Below are 13,459 nucleotides of genomic sequence, written 5' to 3'. Positions count from 1 at the left end.
AGAGCCTTCCTTATTTCCCTCTACTTTCAAGAAGAGCAGAAACCAAGCCTCGGCCGACCTCAGTAGTCCCAATAGAAAGGTGAAGACTGGTGCATGGCACTCAGGACAAAAGCCTGGCACAGATTACAGAAGTTTTTTTGGGGGGGCGGGATGGAGGGAAGGGAGGTGTCACACTAGGGGTGTGAGTATTCAAAGCAGGCACCCTCCCTCCAAGAAACAGACACCTTCAGATCAAATAAGTCGGAGGCCTGTCTCCTCGTTTTTGTAAAAATCGCGTTAATAATAAAGCCTGTGGGGTTGGTTAGGATTAGGGGAGATAATTTAGACCTTCTCTAAAGTCAGTTCCGGGCTCTAGAGAAGGTCGATAAATGGAGGACAGAAAATAAAATGGGTAATTGATTGATCCTTGAAGGCGGCGGCGGCTGCGGATCCTTTGCACATCGTGCCTCACACCGCACTGGGAGGAGGACCGACCGCCTACTGACAAACAGGAGGTGCACAATAGGTGCAGAAGGAATGGACGCTTCGGCGACGCTCACTCATCTGGGTAACTGACTGAAGGACGGACGGTTCTGGTCCCCGAGGAACTGACAGCCCCGCGCTGGCCAGGCGAGCGCGCGCTGAGAGCTGACCGCCGGCCCGAGGGCGCCGCTGCGTTCTCCGCGAATCCCGGCCCCGCCGCCTCCCGCCCCGCGCCCGCTTGGTCTGGACTCTCCACGAGCCCGCGGGTGCGGCCGTCAAGCAGGACACGCGCGGGTGGCAGCGGCCAGGTGCGGGCGCCCCGACTCCCGGCGGCCGCGGTCCCGGAACAATGAGGCGCCGGCTGCTTTAAGGGAGATACCACCGCGCCGGCGGGGCAGGGGATGCGTCTTCCCAGATGAGCGCACCCAGCCCGGCGCCGCGGCCGCCTCGGCAACTGCACCGCCTGCAGACATGGCTCGGAGACTCTGACAAAAGGGGCCGCCTCCCTCACGGCGGGGCCGACGCCAGGCCTCCCAGCTCGGGCCGCGCCTCCACGCGGGCCCGCCGAGGCGCTCCGCTTCCCGCACGCACCCTCGGCCCGCGCCAAGGAAGATGCACCGGGCGTCCGACCCCAGCGACCCTCGCACACCTGCCCGCCGCTGGGTAGGTCGGCAGGGGGGCGAAAGGGAGAGGGGTGGCCGCGCCGAGCGCGTGCGCCCCGCGCCCAGACCCGCTTCTGAGGACCAGCCCGGGGCCCGGGCCGTGCTCGCCCGCTGCGGCCGCAGCGCGACCGAGTCCCCAGCGTGGGGTGGCCTCCTCGCTCCCGGGCCCGGCCTCCCCTGCGTGGAGGGACCGGAGTGGTGCGTGCCGGAGCGCGCACACCTTCCCGGCTCCCGGCTCCTGGAAGCAAGGGGAGCGGGGAGCGCGGAGGTGGCCGGGAGCGCGGGGCGCGCGCCCAATGGGGACCCCGCTGCGTCCGGCTCGCGCTACGGCAAGCCGGAGGGGGCGGGGCCCGCGGCGTCGGGGTGTGAGTCCGCGCAGCACGGGGGCGCGCGCCGGCCTCTGACGGGAGGCCGCGGCGGCGGAGGCGCGAGCTGCCCGATAATGGCGGCCTGCAGAGCCCGTGAGAGGGAGAAGCGGCGGCGGCGGCCCTGAGGTAAATCCGGCCCGCCAGCCCGGCGGAGAGGCCCTGCTGCAGAGCCCGGGGCCCCGCAGGTGCCCGCCCCTCCGGGGGGCCTGTCACAGCCCTGTCAGCGGAGTCCTCCTGGGGAGGGCCTCGCGCCCCTCCGGCCTCCGGCCCGCACACCTCAGGCCCCCGGCCTCCTCTGACGCCTGTGGCCTCTGCCCCGGGCCCCCGGCCTCAGCCGCCAGCCCCCGGGGGTTGGCGCCGCCGCAGGACGGGCCCCTGCGGGTGCGGGGCCTCGGGAGCATTCCCTCCGGGTTTGGTCCGGACGCGCCTGGGGAGGGGGTGGGCCTGAGACTTGGCCAATGAGCTGGGCCCGCCGCTGCCGCGTCCGGCTACACCTCTGCCCGGGACCGGCCCTCCCCGGGCACCAGCAGGTGGACGGCCGGGCCGGCCCGCGTCCGGGCGCCGGGTGAGCAGGGCGGGCCCGGGTGCCCGCCTCAGTCCCGCAGGTGAGCACGGGGTGCATCGCCCGGCTGTGTTTTGCTCGGAGCGCGAGGGTTTCGTGCGCACCCGCCCTCCCCGCCCTGAGGTGCTCCTTCGTCCGGGGAGACGGGACGGTTCCACAGACGCGGCCGTTGGGAGGTGGGCAGCGCCGGGCGGCCGTGGGAAGCCGAGGGGAAAGTCTGCTGTGCGGCCCGGGCAGAGCGCTCTGGGCCGGGAAACCGGACGCTGGGACACACGCCGGGCTTTGCAGGGTGGGCGTCCACCCGAGGACGCGGGACTGGAGCAATCTCGGAAGCTTTCGTTTTCTCGATGCCATCGTCCCGTGGACTTAAAGTAGCTGTTCCCAATCCGTCAGCCTCAGGACCGGTGGCTTTTTGTTCCCCCGAACAAAGAGAGCCCCTTGACGTGTAGGACAGTGTTTGTTGGCAGAAATGACCTAGAGCTAAATAACTATTGTTCGACAGCAGAAAGGGAATCATATTCTAAGTAGCTTCCTTGACTTGCCGCGGTTCTCAACCTGTGGGTCGCGAACAATGAAAATAACACCCTGCATATCAGACATTTACATGACGACTCGTAACAGTAGCAACATGACAGTTACGAAGTAGCCACGAAAATAATTTCATGGTTGGGGGTCACCACCACATGAGGAACGGTATGAAAGGGTCGCGGCATCAGGAAGGTTGAGAACCACTGTAAGGAACGTGTTGTGTGTGTTTTTTTCCTCCACAGACTTTATTTTCATTTAGTTTGCAGGAAATAAGGAAGTAACATAAAGTTAAAATAGGAACATATACATTTTGACTTACACAAGGACACGTTTTCATTTCTAAATGTGCTCTGGCTCACTTTCAGTCCCGAAGCGTAAGCCAGGTGTGTGCATTTCTCACTGTGAGGGGTGTTTGCTGTTTTGTGACCTTTTATGTGTGTGTGTGTGTGTGTGTCAGCTCTAAAGAGAAGCTGGCATTTTTTTTTTTCGTGATCAGTAAGAATGCTGAATGTTTTGGTTTATTTTTAACAGTGACTATTGGAGCGGTTTTTGTAAGAGGCAGTATGGTGCAGTGGTTAAAACTGCGGATGTCAGAGCCAGGTGGCCTGGTTTCAAATCGCAGGCCCACCAGTTACTAGCCAACTTTGGGCATGTTGCTTAAACTCTCCATGCTTCCCTTTTCTCACCTATAAAACGACAATAGTCGTATCTACTTCATAGCATTATTATGAGGATTCAGTGCGTTAACACATCTATGTTTCAAAGGGCTGATATCCAGAATACAAAGAAGGGCAAAAGTAGGTTTACAGTTGTTCATACAGAAAATAATACAATAATTAATAAATAATAATAATACAAGAATAAACTTCTGCCCTGGCCTGTTTGGCTCAGTGGATAGAGCGCCAGCTCCTGGACTGAAGGGTCCCGGGTTCGGTTCCAGTCAAGGGCGTGTGCTCCAGTTGTGGGCTAGATCCCCAGTAGGGGACTTGCAGGAGGCAGCCAATCAATGATTCTCATCATTGATGTTTCTATCTCTCTCTTTCCCTCTCTCTCTAAAATCAATAAAATTATATATTAAAAAAGGAATAAACTTGTGCGTAGTCACAACTATAAACCTACTTTTGCCCCAACCTGTATTAAAAATTGCTTGAAACAGTTCCTAATAGATGGTAAGTACTACATTAATGTTAGCTGTTTTACTGTTATGATTAAAATGTTTAGATTTGCCCAAGGTATAGAAAATACCTTTCAAGCATTGCAAACAGAGAAATGATACCTAAATCGTACATAAGAAGCAATACAAGCCAGTAGGCATGCTTAATTTCAATAAAGCATTTTGTTGATTTTTCCAGAAGCCTTGACCTTGAAGATGGTGAGTAGCCAGCCAAAGTACGATCTAATACGGGAGGTAGGCCGAGGTAGTTACGGTGTTGTGTATGAAGCAGTCATCAGAAAGACCTCTGCACGCGTGGCAGTGAAGAAAATTCGATGCCATGCTCCTGAGAATGTTGAACTAGCCCTGCGTGAGTTCTGGGCCCTAAGCAGTATCAAGAGCCAACATCCAAATGTGATTCACTTGGAGGAATGCATCCTACAAAAAGATGGGATGGTGCAAAAGATGTCCCATGGCTCTAATTCTTCCCTTTATTTACAGGTATGTGTGGTTGAACGGGAAATAGAAATGATTTGAATGTGGCATTGTTAAGCAAAAAGAGGAATGAAAGAATCAGATGAACTACTTTTAAATGCAGGTGTTCATAGAGGCGTAGATAGGGGTCTGCCAAAAATTGAATAGATGTTTGCTTTAAAACAAGGTGTTATTTAAACCGTGATGCAAATACCTAAAAATAATATAAGCCACCTGTTATGCCATGATATTTGCCAGTCTGCATAGGAATGGGGCAATATAGGAGCTAGAGAAGTGATCAAGACTAGACCCTAATAAGTTTACTTATTTGAAATCAATTTTTTAAAAACTGAAGACAAAAGAAAGAGAAAATCTCCACAATCAGTAGCAGCACCCATAGGACACTGTTTTGAACATAAGCCTTTGCTGTTTTAGACAATTACATAGTTTTTTAACCAGTTCCACTTAATTCTCATGAAGTATGTGGCTTAGCACCTGAATGTTATTAACAGTGCTAAGCTAACTTATTTGGGTTCCTACTTAGTTCCATGCTGTGTGCTAAGTGCTTTAAAGGCAGTTGTTCAGAACAATACTATGAGAAAAGTACTATTATTATCTACATACAAATGAAGAAACTGAGGTTTAGGTTACATACAAAGTCACATAGCTAGCGTTTAGCAGAATTGGAACCTAAAAATTGTGCTCTCTTAACCTCCAAATTATTCTTTTGCCTCCATGTTATTCTTTTGTAGACCTGGGAAAAGCATTAACGGGAAAACAGAAAACGTTAGTGTTTTTTTTAGGTTGGCTTCTGCCATCGACCAAAATCTCTAGTAGCTCTATACTCACGGAAGAGAAAAGATTCTTAAGACATAGCTAGTTAAAGGCCAGAACAAAATGTCTTAAGTCCAGTCATTCTTGGAAAGGGAAACAATTTTCCATTTGTATCTGAATTCAGAATTTACCATTAGGCTAAAGTCTGTTTTTAAAACAGCAAAGGCTTATGGATTAGAAACAACAAAGAAAGCAAACAATACCTGTATGTGTAATTAGTTCTACTGTATGGTGAGCAAATATCAATCTTGAGAATCTAATATACGTTGCAGTTTACCATGCTATGCCCTGAAGTTTTCTAAGGCTGAATATAAAACACAACTATTTTGCCTCTATTTGATTTATTGTTTACTTTTCTCAAAGTGCTTATTTTGTAAGTTATACTCATAGAAAATATCAGAAACATTCTTACCACCGAATTTGCTCTTAAAAGTGTATAGAACCTTCCATTGAATTTTGGAGACCAAGACATTTAAACACATAGCAGTGCTGATGGTATCCTTGAGTCCAGATCAAGCAAGCTTTATAGTAACTAGGTATTAGCTGGTCTTTCAAGGCTCTATGATATAAGTACTTCCAGACTTCATTCAGTGATTTTTTTAAAAAATTGATCTTAGAGGAAAGGATGGAGGGAGAGAGAGAGAGACAGAGAGAGAGACAGAGAGAGAGAGAGAGAGAGAGAGAGAGAGAGAGAGATCAATGTGAGAGAGAAACATGGTGATGGGGATCGAACTCAAAACCTGGGTATGTGCCCTGACCAAGAATTGAACTCACCACCTTTTGGTGTATGGGACAATGTTCCAACCAACTGAGCCACCCTGGCCAGGGCAGTGATGATTTTTTTTTTTTAAATCTAAAACACCTTTTTGTTTAGTAATCTCTTTCCTTCCTCTTTTAAAGCTTGATAGACTTGTGTTTTACTTGTGGCACTTTTTGCCAGGTGTATAACCTGGAATAAATAATTTAACTTTTCCCAGCATCTACCTCTTGTATATAAAATAGGAATAATAATTTCTACCTTCCATGGAAGTTGTCAAAATTAGAAGTGATGCAGATACAGTTCTTAACATATAGGAGTACTCAATGCTAGGTAGCCCTACTAAAATTGTCTTTTCTATAGATTTGTTTAGTTAACCAGATATTCATCAACACATTTAGTTTATCTAAATTTATATCTAGTAAAGACACCCAATATTTATATCTGGTAAAGATAATTAAATCTAAAGAGTGGCCACAGAGTCTCTATACAAATCTTTTCTTTTTCTCCTTGTTTTTCCAGATAGCTTCTTTGTTGTCTGTTGGAATCATTAAATCAGTTCCCGACCTGGCCGGTTGCTCAGTGGTTAGAGCATCCGCCAGAGGACAGAAGGGTTGCAGGTTTGAGTCCCAGTCAAGGGCACATACCTCAGTTGCAGGTTCGATAACCAGCCCTGGTTGGTTGGAGCGACTGTGGGAGGCAAATAGTCGGTGTGTGTCTCTCCCATCAATGTTCCTCTCTCTCTCTTTCCCTCCCTCCCCCTACCTCTCTTTCTCTAAAGATCAATGAAAAAATCTTTGGCCCTAGCTGGTTTGACTCAGTGGATAGAGTGTCGGCCTGCAGACTCAAGGGTCCCAGGTTTGATTCCCGTCAAGGGCATGTACCTTGGTTGCGGGCACATCCCCAGTAGGGAGTGTGCAGAAGGTGGCTGATCGATGTTTCTCTCTCATCGATGTTTCTCTCTCATCGATGTTTCTAACTCTCTATCCCTCTCCCTTCCTCTCTGTAAAAAAATCAATAAAATATATTTTAAAAAAGAAAAAAAGAAAGGAAAAATATCTTTGGGTGAGGATTTAAAAAATAAAAAATCAGTTCCTGATATCTAAACACCTCACCTAGAAGAAAATGTAAAACAAGTAACTAACAGAGGACACAATCTCATGCATAAGAACTTAGTGGCCACTCTGCCTACTTGTGATAAGTGTCATGAGTGAGAAGTACAGGATGGCATAGGAACATATAATAGGGAAACTGACATCCTGGGGTTCAGTAAGTACTAACTGCTTTAACTAAACTTGTAGGGTGAAGAGGCATTAGCCAGGTGAGTAAGAAAACTTCCTAGGCAGAAAGAACTACGCATACAAATCTATTGGAGCAAAAAGTATGACACATTCTAAGAACTGAAAGAAGATAGTAAGACTTTAGTGTAAAGAAAGAGTTATTTTTTTAAAATATATTTCTGTTGATTTCAGAGAGGAAGGGAGAGGAAGAGAGAGATAGAAACATCAATGATGAGAGAGAAGCATTGATCGGCTGCCCCCTGCATGCCCTACATTGGAAATCGAGCCCGCAACCCAGCCTGACCAGGAATATTGGTTCCTGGATCAACGCTCAACCACTGAGTCACACCAACTGGGCTAGGATGAGTTATTTTATTTTATTTTTTTAAATATTTTATTGATTTTTTTACAGAGAGGAAGGGAGAGGGATAGAGAGTTAGAAACGTCCGTGAGAGAGAAACATCGATCAGCTGCCTCCTGCAAACCCCCAACTGGGGATGTGCCCGTAACCAAGGTACATGCCCTTGACCAGAATCGAACCTGGGACCCTTGAGCCTGCAGGCCAACACTCTAACCACTGAGCAAACCAGTTAGGGGAGGATGAGTTATTTTAGATGAGGCTAGAAAGCTCAGCAGGGGTCAGAGCACACAGGAGCCCTTAGCCCTTATTAAAGAGCCTACTAGACTATGTCCTAAGAGAACAGGAAAGCTATTGAAGGATTTTAGGCAAGAGAGCCAATGACTAACATCCTCTACACATAAAAATAAGCAAATTGGGCTCTGTATTGTTATAGCTCTCAATCAGTTTTTATAGCTCTCAAACTATAGCCCTAGACCAGTTTTTGTATGGCCTAAATGTTAAAAATAGTTTTTACATTTTTTAAGAATTTAAAAAAAAATGAAAGGACAACATGGAACAGAGAGAGCTTATGTGGCTTGTAAGCCTAAAATATGTATTTACTATCTGGCCTTACTCTAAACCAGCGGTTCTCAACCTATGGGTCGCGACCCCTTTGGGGGGTCAAACGACCCTTTCACAGGGGTCGCCTAAGACCATCGGAAAACACATATGTAATTACATATTGTTTTTGTGATTAATCACTATGCTTTAATTATGTTCAATTTGTAACAATGAAATTGGGGGGGTCACCACAACATGAGGAACTGTATTAAACGGTCGAGGCATTAGGAAGGTTGAGAACCACTGCTCTAAACCATTCTTTGAATGCTGGGACTTCGCATTACTTAAACTGTTTAGGAAGTTTGCTTTTGAGAGTAAAGGCAGAAAAAGAGAGTGAAGTAAGAGTGATGGTATTGGTCTTTACTCTCAGCATATTTAGTAATAGTGCACCTGGTAAATAACTATGGTATAGTCTTTCATTTTCTGTCTTCACTGGCAAACACTTGCAACAAAGAAAATACAGGCCAAAAGGACATTAGCAGACCTTTGCAATTACTGTTGTTTGCCATGGGGGGAAATGGCACGGAGAATTGTTCTTTGCTTCTGCCCGCCAAAGTGATAAGAGGAAGTACCTGTAGATTTGAATGTGAAGTTAGCAGTTTACTCACTCTTCAACAACGCTTCGGCTTCCCTACTGAGTTTCTTTTAAACCCATGGTTCTAAAGAGGACACCATAGGATATATGTTTTCAAAGCACTATATGCCTGTATTTTATTTATTTTTTAAATATTTTTTTATTAATTTCAGAGAGGAAGGGAGAGGGAGAAGGAGATAGAAACATCAATGATGAGAGAGTATCATGGATTGGCTGCCTTCTGCATGCCCCACACTGGGGATCCAGCCCACAACCCGGCCATGTGCCCTGACTGGGAATCAAACCCAGGACCTCATGGTTCATAGGTCGATGCTCAACCACTGAGCCACGCCAGCCAGGGCTATATACCTGTATTTTAAAATGGTAGTTCATGTTCAGTAAAATAATTAATACTCTTGAATTTCAGATAATAGGAGAATTATAATTAGATAATAACAAATGAAACAGTGATTTATTCCAAATTTTCAGCTTGTATCAAAGAAATATACAAACTCCAATTTGAATTTTTATATCAAAATGCAAATATAATTTTTATAAATTGGATTTTTAGAAACCATCCTGTGATACAAAGAGCCAACATTTGCATTCTGGTTGTAGAAGTGTATAGAATAATGTCAGTCTTTTTTCATCAGTGACTACAGGAGCCCTTTATTTCTGTAATAACAAGTTGTTCCTTGATCATTTTTTTTTTCGATTTTTTAGATGATGTTGATAGTCTGTGTGCAATGAGGAAGAAGAGTATTTCAGGCAGTTTCATTTAATATCATTTCCTAATTGATGTTTATATGCCAGCTGGCAATCTCCCAGGATCTAACTGCTAAACATCAATCTTTTCATGAAGCTATTAGCTAAGTGGGTAGAGTTCAACTCCATTGACACATGCAGTTAGACACTTTTTAAAATAAAGCTATTTGTAAATAAGTTTTTAGCTCTTGACTTGAAGATTTGGTGTGTACTCATTAGGGACAAAGTGACAGTTTCAAGTACTGAAGTTTAAAATAACATGCACATATGAAAACACTGACCAAATAAAATATTTACAGAATATCCACATAAAATTGGAGACTAACTTAACCGGTTACTCTTTTTATAGCTGAATTATATAAACTATGCAGATGATTATAAACTGTTTTCTTTTCCTTCTTATAGCTCGTAGAGACTTCATTAAAAGGAGAAATTGCCTTTGATCCCAGAAGCGCCTATTACTTGTGGTTTGTAATGGATTTTTGTGATGGAGGAGATATGAATGAGTATCTGTTGTCCAGGAAACCCAATCGTAAAACTAACACCAGCTTCATGCTTCAGCTGAGCAGTGCCCTGGCTTTCTTGCATAAAAACCAGATCATCCATCGAGATCTTAAACCTGATAACATCTTGATTTCTCAAAGCAGGTTGGATACCAGTGACTTGGAACCCACACTGAAAGTGGCTGATTTTGGTCTAAGTAAAGTGTGTTCAGCCTCTGGGCAGAACCCAGAAGAACCTGTCAGTGTAAACAAGTGTTTCCTTTCCACAGCCTGTGGAACAGATTTCTACATGGCTCCTGAAGTATGGGAGGGACATTACACAGCAAAGGCTGACATCTTTGCTCTGGGAATTATCATCTGGGCGATGCTGGAAAGGATCACATTCATAGACACAGAGACAAAGAAGGAACTCTTGGGGAGTTATGTGAAACAAGGAACTGAGATTGTGCCTGTTGGGGAGGCACTTCTGGAAAATCCCAAAATGGAACTTCTTATTCCTGTGAAGAAAAAGTCTATGAATGGGCGAATGAAACAGCTGATTAAGGAAATGCTGGCTGCAAACCCTCAGGATCGTCCAGATGCTTTTGAACTAGAACTCAGATTAGTACAAATTGCATTTAAAGATAGCAGCTGGGAAACGTGACACATACATTATTTGCAAATATCTTGGATGATATGCTGCTTCTGTTTTCACAGTAATGCAACATAATGTGGCTGAAAAAGAATATAAAAAGCTGAACCTCACCTTCTAAGGGTTTAGAATTTATTGTGGGATGTTTTTTTCCTCATTTTTCTTAAGTCTGAGCTGGCCACTTTGTCGTATGTTTTAAATGTATTACCAATGTGGGTGTAAATTTTTTTTTTTTTAATGATCATTGGTAGAAGTTTGGCAGGAAAATTCTCTTAAGAGCCAAGAAGAAAAGAGAATCCAGTTTTCTGGAAATATGTCTCTAAGTATTTTAGACATTCCTTGTCAGTATTAGCAATTTCCATGGAAGAAGAGGTTTGCGTGCTGGTAATGCAACCTTTGAAGCTTTGTAAAGGAAGCATATATGTATATATTTATGTATATGTAAGTATGTGAATGTGTGCATTTTGCATTCCATATGAAGAAAATGCCACTTCTGTTTAAATTATTTGATGTAGGTTTGGGTTTTTGAGATTTGCTGGTGAAATCAGTGATGAAAAATAAAAGAATCTTCATCTTCCTACCCTATCCCTCCCTCTAATGAAATCATACTAAGTTCTTTATTTTTATAATTATACAGTTTTTTTAAAGGCATCATTTTGGAGGGCCTAAAATCTGATTAAACATAAATGAAACTAAGTGATCAAAGCTGCCGAATATGTTTGAGCTCTCCAGTGCCCTATAACTGCAGGAGTAGAACTAGCCATGCAGTTGTGTGGTAGCAGGTTGGCAAGGATATTGATTCAGTCATACCTTCGTTAGGTAACCAAGCATTCAATTAATCAAACCACTGCATTGGGACATGTTTGCACTTGAGCATCTGCAATCTGAACACAGGATTCTTCTATTTCTGAAATCATTGCTATATATATGTACTATAGTACTTGATATATTACTTTTTTTATTTCAAGAATTTGTCTAAGCCTCAGCATAAAATTGAAGAAACCAAATGAGCTCTATCCTCACATTACCTACCTTGAATCGTCTCTTGTTTCATCACTGGAATTCCTTTCATTTTGTACTAATGCTGTTTTCTCTTCTAATTTGACACAGTAATGGTAGTAATATAGTTGTATTAAATGTTGATCACCTTTTTCTAACGGAGATGATACCTATATAGTTTGGCAAATGGATAATATATTGTGACATCAACTATATCTTTCAAGTAGAAAAGTTATAGATTTTATACAATCATTGGTATGGTCTATGTCAAAAACCAGTAGACCATTATTCCTCTTGAAGTCAATTTGATTTTAACTCTACATGGTTGTCTCCAGTTTTTCTGTAAAAGCAGATAGTTAATATCTAAGGAAAGAAAATTTTCCTAAAACAGAACATTAGCCTTCAAGGTTAGAGACCTTAAGACCGTATCTAGGTTGATGTTTATAAAGCACTAGAACCTTTGGTCAAAAGTATTTTTAAAAGTTAGAATATTGAAATAATTGATAGTTTGCATAATCTCTTCAGATGTTCCTTTCGAACTTACACAACTTTTGGAATATTGCTATCAATTTTTTTTCTTATTTAAAATTTGTTCAGGGGACTATAAAAGGTAAAAAAGCACAAAGAAATTAGAGTGTATAAACTTTCTGAACTATGTGTGTTACTTGATCCAGAAGTTTAAAACTTGGACTAAAAGGTTTTATTGAAATAAAGTCTTTTAAAATGAAGACAAAAAATCATTTTAACATCGCTTTGACGATAAGAGGTGGAACAATACATTGGCACCTCATGATAATTGACCCTCGAGTCTAGATCATCAAATTAGTATAACACAGATCTGGCCAAGGGGATTGAGTTACTGGAAGTAAAGAGCAGCATTGTAATGTCTGTCAATAACATGACAGAGATTCATGACAATTCAGGTGATGGTAAGCTCTTCAAATATCTATGTGCTTGGAGCCATCCTTTCCTAAGTACAAAGTTTTTGGTCCTGCTTCATTTAAAAAGTTAATGATTATAATTTATTTCGAAAGATTTAACCTGTGAGGTAAAATTCTTTTCTTTCATTGGTGGTAAGGGTGTGAGGTGGTCAGGAAGTTTCTTCTGGAATTTTCTCAAGTCTTTGTATCCTAAAATAGCCTTAGATACCAAGCAAAATGACAGTAAATTCTTTGTCATTATTCTTTCAATCAGGAGGTATTTATTAAGTACCTACTGTGTGCTCAGCACTAAAGATCAGTTGATAAAATGACAATTTTAAAATGGTGTATAGCCATAGGTCTTTTCCAGCCTGGAGTAAGAAATACAAGAGATTAGCAATACTTGAAAATTCTTGGATATTTGCTATAGGAAAAATGAAAGAAAGGATTTGTGCACAGTGCCTTGCCCATAATAGGTACTCAATAAACAATTATTCTTCATAGAGTCTCTTGCCATGATTTTATAGTGTTTTATGAAATCTGTCTTAATTGAAAAAAGACCAAATATTTAAAATAAGCTTGTAGGCAGCTGTGACCAGTTAAAATATGGAGTTGTACAGTTAGTTCCTAGAATGTTATTTTGCACTAGTTGTCACTTAGAAAGATGGGGTTCCTGTAGATTTTTTGGTGCTAAGGGAAACTTTGTCATTATGATGAAGTAAGTGTTAAGTGTCAGATAAATAGCACACTGAATAGTTTTTCTGCTGGTCTGTTTTTTCCTCTTTGTTGTTGTTTTTAACTGTAAAATGTTTATCAAACTATTGTAGCAGCTACAAAATAATTCACCAGCATGACAAAATGGTCAAAAAATAAGTCATCAGCACTTCAAAAATGAAAGCAACTTTTGAAATTTTCTTTTAAAATTGTCAAATATATTTTATGAAGAATTTATAAAAGGGGGGGAAATGATTGTAATTTATTGTTCATGACTTTTTTTTTTTTTAAATAAAGTGAGTTTCAACAAAA

At 43.2% G+C, this 13,459-nt stretch overlaps 2 protein-coding genes across 4 annotated transcripts in view; one reads left to right on the top strand and one right to left on the bottom strand.

Moving 5' to 3' along the window:
- The window catches only part of LOC132229789 (collagen alpha-2(I) chain-like), a 24,295-nt gene extending 22,181 nt beyond the window's left edge, over window positions 1-2,114 (bottom strand). Inside the window, exons 1-2 of the mRNA XM_059686244.1 lie at window positions 1,937-2,114; window positions 540-1,821 (exon numbers count right to left, since the gene is read on the bottom strand). Of these exons, the coding sequence (XP_059542227.1) occupies window positions 540-1,821; window positions 1,937-2,114 (1,460 nt within the window). The remainder of the gene's footprint in view (window positions 1-539; window positions 1,822-1,936) is intronic.
- Window positions 992-13,459, top strand: PDIK1L (PDLIM1 interacting kinase 1 like). 3 transcript variants are annotated; one of them, XM_059690722.1, is made up of 3 exons: window positions 992-1,125; window positions 3,935-4,236; window positions 9,786-13,459. In XM_059690722.1, the coding sequence occupies exons 2-3, from the start codon at window positions 3,952-3,954 to the stop codon at window positions 10,524-10,526; spliced, it is 1,026 nt and encodes a 341-aa protein (XP_059546705.1). In that variant the 5' UTR covers window positions 992-1,125; window positions 3,935-3,951; the 3' UTR covers window positions 10,527-13,459. The 3 variants fall into 3 exon arrangements, with proteins under 3 accessions (XP_059546705.1, XP_059546704.1, XP_059546706.1); XM_059690721.1 differs by lacking the exon at window positions 992-1,125 and adding an exon at window positions 1,479-1,618; XM_059690723.1 differs by lacking the exon at window positions 992-1,125 and adding an exon at window positions 1,821-2,097.

Source organism: Myotis daubentonii, chromosome 3 (assembly GCF_963259705.1).
Source record: "Myotis daubentonii chromosome 3, mMyoDau2.1, whole genome shotgun sequence".
Classification (NCBI taxonomy): Eukaryota; Metazoa; Chordata; class Mammalia; order Chiroptera; family Vespertilionidae; genus Myotis; species Myotis daubentonii.
Note: the sequence above shows the minus strand (reverse complement) of the source record. Positions and strands in the feature narration are given on the sequence as shown.